General features: G+C 33.3%; 1 protein-coding gene across 1 annotated transcript; it reads left to right on the forward strand.

Annotated features, from left to right (window-relative positions):
• The first annotated feature begins 455 nt into the window (after positions 1 to 455).
• LOC139850304 (alpha-galactosidase 1-like) lies at positions 456 to 7,720 on the forward strand. The gene is made up of 15 exons (XM_071839890.1): positions 456 to 612; positions 3,479 to 3,537; positions 3,687 to 3,743; positions 3,841 to 3,875; positions 3,955 to 4,058; positions 5,068 to 5,143; positions 5,580 to 5,638; positions 5,726 to 5,791; positions 5,872 to 5,955; positions 6,069 to 6,133; positions 6,228 to 6,310; positions 6,397 to 6,487; positions 6,624 to 6,673; positions 6,756 to 6,896; positions 7,512 to 7,720. The coding sequence occupies exons 1-15, from the start codon at positions 482 to 484 to the stop codon at positions 7,602 to 7,604; spliced, it is 1,194 nt and encodes a 397-aa protein (XP_071695991.1). The 5' UTR covers positions 456 to 481; the 3' UTR covers positions 7,605 to 7,720.
• The last annotated feature ends 414 nt before the right edge of the window (positions 7,721 to 8,134 follow it).

Raw genomic sequence — 8,134 nt, forward strand, 5'->3', positions numbered from 1 at the left:
TAATTCCTATTATTCTTATTAGTGAAACGTTTCTTTCCTTGCCCGTGGTTTTTACCCTATTGGGGTTTTCTACGTTAAATCTCGGTGTTCCTTTATTGTCATTATTTCAATTATTAGTAGCGGTTTGCTATAATTCGGTGTCGCTTTTCTCAACATGATACTCCGTAATTATTTGCTTTGTTTTATATTTAAGATAAATAAGTTTAAATAAATTTATTTATTGAAAAGATAATTGAGAGTATCCCAAACCGACAAAAGTTTTGACAATATTTCAAAAGTAAAATCCAAAGCCACATAAATCCAGAGAGTTCACGTGTTCTTTAACTACATACAAACTCATGTTTTTTGCATGATATGTACACCATTGCTACTGTCACTCGTTATCTAAACTCAGATATCAAAAAAGTACGTGTTCATAAGTGCTTGTTAATTTGGGTGATCTATAGAGGAAACAATGGCGGATAAATGTGAAAGAATTGTGATGTTGATGATGATAACGATGATGGTTGTGCAAGCGGCTGCCGGTGAAGGCCGCACTTACGAATACAAATCGATGCAAAGCGAGAGACGTAATCTGTTAGCTAATGGTCTTGCTAATACTCCTCAAATGGGGTTTGTAATCTCCCTTGTCTTTAGTTTATTTCGATCTCAAACTGTTTGATTCGTATACTGAACCAAATGAAAATCGAAAAAAAAAAACGAATTTGAATAGAATTTCGATACCCTTTCGGTTTTGTTTTAAGGTTTGACTTTTTAAGTTCAGTAAACCGAATTCAATTAATAATCAAGACTTATTAATTATTTAATTATTATTATTAATATTAGAAAAAATTACGCCGTTGGTACCTGTGGTTTGTTTAAATTATTATGATAACACCCAAACTTTTATTTTTGCATAGTTGGTACCTAGATTTTGTGTAACTTGCGTAGTTGGTACCCCTGACTAACTATAGTCAAACTTTAACGGTTAACCCCTCACATGTGCCACACATGTGAGGGTATATTCGTCCGTTCACAAAAATTTCACTCTTTCAGAATATCAGTTTACAATGTACAATATATGAGTTACATCCTTAACTTTCATCCTACATAAAAGCTTATACCCTTTCCTAAATTTCATCTTCCTACACAAACTATTCAAAACAATCATATAAGTTGATGAATTCTGTACAAACCCTTTATTTAACATATTATCTACAAGTCAATAGCCCAAGTGACCTGACTTCTTCAATTGATATTCAATTGATGAGGAGTTTACAAATTTGTTGGAAATGATAAATTAAATATAGCATCATGATGATTGATATAGTCAATTGATGAGAAATATAGAAATTGAAGTTAAAATAGCATATACCTATAAAAAGGTGGAGGCCGCAATTTTCAGAGGTGGCGATTGACGACGGTGGCCGAATACTCCGACCCGGATTTGATGACTACCGCTGCTGCTCCCAAACCCGATACTCCGACTCGGATTCAACATGATACCCAATACATACATAATGTTCCCTAATCGAAACCTCTTGACCAGAAATAGGTTTGAGTGTTTCCTCACTTTTTCCACTAAGAATGATTTTAATTATTTCTTTTTCAAGCTTTGATTCTTCTTTTGCCAATTGGGTTTTGTTGTTTATAATGGTTTCATCGTTATCATCATGTATCAGTAGAGATGTTGTTGACTTTATCCAGCAAAATGTCTTATAGGGGTTGATTAAAAAGGGGTGAAATTTGGGGTTGTAAGGGATTTGAAGGGCGAATTTGAAGTCTTCCCATAAGGGGTTGAACAAATAGGTTATCAAGATTTAATGTATTAGTGAAAGAATTCATCTTTTGAAATACTAGAATTAGGGTTTTAATTCGTGGAAAATGTCTAAAGCTAGGGGGTTTTTGAAGGAGTAAATGGAGGAGATGAAGAAAAGAGTATCAGGTTTCTGTAAACTGATATTCTAAAAATCTTGAGAGTGCAATATCTGTTAACGGACGAATATACCCTCACATGTGTGGCACATGTGAGAGGTTAACCATTAAAGTTTGACTATAGTTAGCTAGGGGTACCAACTACGCAAGTTACACAAAATTTAGGTATCAACTACGCAAGAAAAAAAGTTTAGGTGTTGTCATGATAATATAAACAAACCACAGGTACCAATGACGTAATTTTTTCTTAATATTAATATAGTTTCAAAACAAACGTTCGAATTCAAAACCGAATTTTAAAATTATTTTGGTTAAATTATAATTCTTTTACATTTTCTGGTTAAACTGAAATCAAACTGAATTCGAACTCGGTTTCGATTTAGTTTCATTTTTGAATTTGAATTCAGTTTTCTATTTGATTTTCAGTTTCGTTCCCAAAAATTTTAAAACCGAACAAAACGAAACGAATAAAACGAATAAATCGGCGAAATCTACATCGGACCGATGACACCCCTAAATTAGATGTGAGAACATTTCTTTGGGCAAATTTCACGAAAAGGGTGTAGGTTGTTTTTTTCTTTTTTCTTTTCAGATGTGAATAACATAAAGTATATTGAAATGGGTTATTTGGTATCTTAAAGTGCATGAAACTAATGTAGTTTGATTGTAACACGTACAGAAAATGTGGTGGTTGGCTTGCTATTATACCAAATTTAAAGCTCAGACTACCACATTAACTTTATTTTGTATCTTAAATAGGAGTAGCACTATTGTAAAAAACCCGATTACTAGCCGATTAATCCACGATTAATCATTTTTAAGAGCAATCCGTTCCGATTTCCAAAAATCCGTTTAATTAAACGGTCAACGTCAATTGATGGTTCAAAATCGAATTTGGTAATCAAAGTCGTCAAAGATGGTTAACATTTTAACATGAATTTAAACTAGAACTTTATAGTTTTTGAGCAAAATGAATAATTTTAGACAATTATGTTAAATGTTATTTTTATATCTATGGTTTTTTCCTATATTTACACATATAATTTTTAAAATTTAATATTTAAATGTATAAAGTACAAACCGATTAATCACCGATTAATCACCGCATCACCGATTAATCCTTCTAATGTCTCGACCGATTAATCCCCGAATACCGAATTTTGCAACCTTGAGGAGTAGAGTGCAAATAACTAGAGTACTTTTTGTATATTTTCGTTTTAAGTATATCATTTATCATTTATACAAACTCTTTACTATATCATTATATTAATTACATATAGTTTTCTCAAGCCTTCAATTTTTTCTAACTTGAACAAATACAATACAGAGTCATAGTCATCGACTATCGACATGTGTCATGTAAAAAATCCATTTGGATGAAAGTTCCTACTCCTTCCGTCACAATTCTATCGTCGTGAGACAAAAACCACAAAATTTAATAGAAATGACATTATCAAACTGAATTTTTTGTTAACTTTACATTTCTACCTTACTTTTTATTCTACATTATAATTATACGATTGTTAACGTATTGCATTTATGATTTTTTTTTTTTTTTTTTTAGGTGGAATAGTTGGAATCACTTTTACTGCAACATCAATGAGACAATGATTAGAGAAACTGGTGAGTAATTTGATGCACAGCAGAGTTTAGCCCATTAATCATATCATTGTATATAATATATAGTGTATGTAATTTTTTATTCATTTAAAATAGTATAATGTATGTAATGTAATTAAGTATTATTTATCACTCTTTGATATGTTCAATAGCTGATGCTCTTGTTTCAACTGGTCTTGCTAAGCTTGGATACAAGTATGTAAATATAGGTAACTATTTACAGGAATCATCATCATATAGTGCTACTTCATTTCTATTTGGAGCCAAGACACTAATATAAAATTTTGATTCTTTATCTTATGATAGATGATTGTTGGGCTGAATTAAATCGTGATCAAAAGGTTTGTGTATTTCGAGCCATTTCTCGTCATACTTTGGTCTGTAAAGTAAGCAATTTAAACATGTAAACAACGTTTTCAGGGTAACCTTGTGCCTAAAAAAACGACGTTCCCTTCTGGCATCAAAGCTCTTTCTGATTATGTCCACAACAAGGCTCTTAAACTTGGTATATATAGTGATGCAGGGTAAGACTTCTGCTACTAGAAGTGTTCTTTTACCGCTCATAATTCAACATTTTCGGTTTCTTACAAATTTTTTGGGTTTTTAATTATTTCTGCTTAGTAGGTAAGTCATTTATAACAAGACAGTGAGTACTTTTTGTATGTCAGGTCTATTTTCTATTAAAAAAAAAAAAAAAAAACATTCCTCTTAGGGTGCGTTTGTTTACCTCTTAATGGAATAGCTCAGCACTCAGCACTCAGCATTAAGTGCGTTTGTTTCTGACCTCTGAATGAGATATGGTGCTGAATGGTTCAGTATTCAGTGATGAACCATTCAGAGTTAAAACACTCTCTTAACCATTAAGAGACTAGATTTTATGTAATATTTTTCTTAAATCGTATATAGAACAGTTATCAAATAAGTATATTGAAGTTTTTGTTAATGTTAAACGATAACAAGTTGATTTAATTGATTCATATTGTTTATTCAAAATGATTATCAAACAGTTTATTGTCATTCAGAACTAAATTTATTCAGAGACTCTGAACCATTCAGCGCTAAATCATTCAGTTTTATCAAACGCACCCTTAGACCTTAGGCGTTGTTTGTTTTTTAAGATGTTTTTGTCTGAAGATCTGCGGACCATGTTTGTAAAGAAGATGTGGCTTAAAGGTCTGTATGCTAAATAGTGAAGATTGTTTGTTTTTCTATCTACTAAGTAACGCGATCCTGTTTGCGGCACTTAGAAGCATATTACTAAGTCTGCGAGGTTGCAGACAGAATAAGATATTATTTTATCTTGTGTCTTCAGAAAAACAAATAGTATGCAGTAAAAACGTTTGCGGACGTGCAGACATAAAACATAATAAGATCTGCAGACTGAAAAGCAAACGACACCAAACAATGTGCTACATTTTGACACCTTGCCTTCAAAAAAAAAAAAAAAAAAAAAAAAAAAAAAAAATTGTGCTTGCTAATTTTGAACAGAACATGACTTGTAACAAATCACTTCTTTTTATCTCTATTTTTCAGTTCGCTGACTTGTAGCAAAACCATGCCCGGTTCACTTGGTCACGAGGAACAGGATGCCAAAACGTTCGCTTCTTGGGTATGTTTCTAATTATTTTCATAATGTGACAGTGCTTGTTGACTTTTGAAGTCAAACATAGAGTTGGACAACATTGAGTTGTAGCTTAGCTGGTAGTGGCCTGTCTCTCTTAGCGACAGTTCATTAGTTCGACTCCGCTGGGCTGCAACATTGCACTCAATGTTATCCATGACCTGAAGTATCCACCCAGGTCGTCTTTCGCTTAGTGTGGGGGCAGCGGGGAGGGGGGTTTTACCGGCCATGCCCTAGGATTGGTCCGAGTTTCCTCCAGGGCAGTAGTTGTGGGCGGTTTATGCAACTACGGGAGATGAACGCGTAGGTGGTTAAGTCACCCTGGATAATCCTAAACTTATGTCCAAAAAAACGATAACATAGAGTTGGACTTACATATATACTATTAGTGTTTGACTACTTATGATACAAAACGTTCGTGTAGGGAATCGACTACTTGAAGTATGATAACTGTAACAATAATGAGATAAAGCCAACTGTTCGGTAACTAACTATTATTTTTACATTCTTAAAAACATTCTTGTACATATTTGGATTGTTTAGTAACATGTTTTGTCTTAAACAATGCAGATACCCAATAATGACAAAAGCTCTCATGAACGCTGGACGTCCTATCTTTTTTTCACTTTGTGAATGGTGATTTTAATATTTTAACCGGTTACAGTTGATGTCACTTATAAACAATACTTATTTTTGGCTCTAATTGAATTTTATAGGGGAGATATGCATCCTGCTCTTTGGGGTTCTACAGTAGGAAACAGTTGGAGAACAACTAATGACATCAAAGATAATTTCGATAGGTCTGCATTATGTTTTTGGGTTAATATTGTAGTTTTATTGAATTTTTTTAACCCAATGTTATTCTTAAAATTTAGTTATTATTATTTTGATTGTATTATTGAATTTTCTACAGCATGATGCAAATAGCAGATATGAATGAGTACTATGCAGAGTATGCAAGACCTGGTGGTTGGAATGGTCTGTTTATTGTGACTACTTTTTATTACATTAATACTAATTAATTTTGAGATTAAACCCGAAATGATCATATTCAGAATTTTGTGAGTAACAGATCCAGACATGCTTGAGGTCGGGAATGGAGGGATGACAAAAGACGAATACATCATCCATTTTAGTATATGGGCTATTTCCAAAGTACAGTATTTCTTTCCCGCTTGTTAACTTTGTTTATTATGCTTATGACACGATTAAAGTGGAGTTAATTTGTTGAGTTATTGCAGGCTCCCCTTATTATAGGATGTGATGTTAGAGATATCTCGAAAGAGACTCTCAATATCCTTGGAAACAGAGAAGTAATAGCTGTTAACCAAGGTACACGCTCCTTTGACTCTTAAAGTCAAACTTGTCACATTTTAAACATAAAAAGATAAACATATTAGAATCATTGTAAAACAAATTCAAACTAGCGCGTTATTTGAAGCTAACCAAATGCGATGTATCTATACAGATAGGTTAGGTGTGCAAGCTAAAAAGGTTAGAACGGAAGGCGATTTTGAGGTACTTGACTGAACCCATCTTCATGTAATCAATATGCTCATTATTTACACTAAATCTAGACTTGTTTACTTTCATTTGGTAGGTTTGGGCTGGATCCCTTTCAAGATACAGAGTAGTTGTACTCCTGGTGAGCCGCGGCCCTGAACCTGGCCCGATCACAGCTCATTGGGATGATATTGGGCTTCCTCCGAACACCACTGTGGTTGCCAGAGACCTTTGGCTTGTAAATTTCTATTTCCTTTTTCATAATTATTTGTTAAAGGTGGTAAAAAAGGGCGGGTCATATACACTTTAAAACTCAAAGGGGTCCCGAAATGGGCTAGCTATATTTAGCGACTGTTTACCTCTAAAGAAATCCTAAATTATAAAATCCTAAAAATGTATATTAAATTCAGTAATGTCTGCTTTTCAAAAAAAAAAAAAAAAAAGAATGGTGGTGTCTACTACAATTTGAATTGTACTTTGTAAAAAAATTCCAAAATAGTGGTGTCGCGGGACACCACGGGTCCACAGCCTAACACATAGAATCACCCCTGGTTAGATAACATGTCAAACTAATCCAAAAAACCTTGTGTCCGAAATTGTTACTCGTATTTTTTTCTATAATTACAAATAGTACATTGTCACTCATATGTTGATTTTCTAGATGAGACTATTAAGAAGTTAAATTACTTTAAAACAAGTCAGGGTGACTTTCAATCCATTGGACCCCTTCGACCCAATATGTCGATCTGGCTTTCTTTTAACTATAGTTCTGTATTGAACCGTTTTACTATTAGAGATAAGATATGGATTTCATTGTTATTGTCAATTTATTTATGTCGATGTTTACACGCAGCACAAGACATCGAGTCAAAGATTTGCTGGGAAACTGACTGCTACTGTTGCATCTCACACTTGCAAAATGTTCATTTTGAAACCAGTGGCTTGACAAGTTCAAAAAAATACATTTTTAAGTATGACATTAAACAATTGTATGAGTTGCTATAACATTACATAAGCAAAAATTCTGTTAATAAAGTATGTAGAGACCAATTGACATTCTTGGTAGTTTATTATTCACATTGGTAAAACAGATAATTACAGACATTTGTCATTTACATGCTCAAATTCTGTTGTCAGTTGAGTTTGTTACTAAAAGATATGAGCAAGCCAAGATTGACATGATATAAACTGAATTTTAACATCAATGGTGCACAGCTAATTGCCCTTTTTTCATAGGGGCGAAAAGATTAGACCTTAGAAAAACATCTAACATCAGTTCTCTATGTAGGCCCCCTTGACTTTCGTAGTTTAGTAGAATGAAGGCTACACACCAACTATACCACTAATTCAGGCAATTCGGCCGCTTACTTCTACTAAAGTAGGGCTAAGGCCTTTTCTCTTTAAATATATTGAAATAACGTTTTGGTTGTAGGCTTGTAGCCTTTACCAAAGCTAGCCTCATGCAAAAAGTAATAT

Source organism: Rutidosis leptorrhynchoides, chromosome 5 (genome assembly GCF_046630445.1).
Source record: "Rutidosis leptorrhynchoides isolate AG116_Rl617_1_P2 chromosome 5, CSIRO_AGI_Rlap_v1, whole genome shotgun sequence".
In the NCBI taxonomy this organism is placed as follows: domain Eukaryota; kingdom Viridiplantae; phylum Streptophyta; class Magnoliopsida; order Asterales; family Asteraceae; genus Rutidosis; species Rutidosis leptorrhynchoides.

What these genes read in the sequence shown, in the direction of transcription:
- LOC139850304 (XM_071839890.1), top strand. Translation starts at nt 482, where the DNA reads ATGTTGATGATGATAACGATGATGGTTGTGCAAGCGGCTGCCGGTGAA. An exon ending in AATTAAATCGTGATCAAAAG is followed by an intron (nt 3,876 to 3,954) that starts GTTTGTGTATTT and finishes CAACGTTTTCAG; the next exon opens with GGTAACCTTGTGCCTAAAAA. An exon ending in GTATATGGGCTATTTCCAAA is followed by an intron (nt 6,311 to 6,396) that starts GTACAGTATTTC and finishes GAGTTATTGCAG; the next exon opens with GCTCCCCTTATTATAGGATG.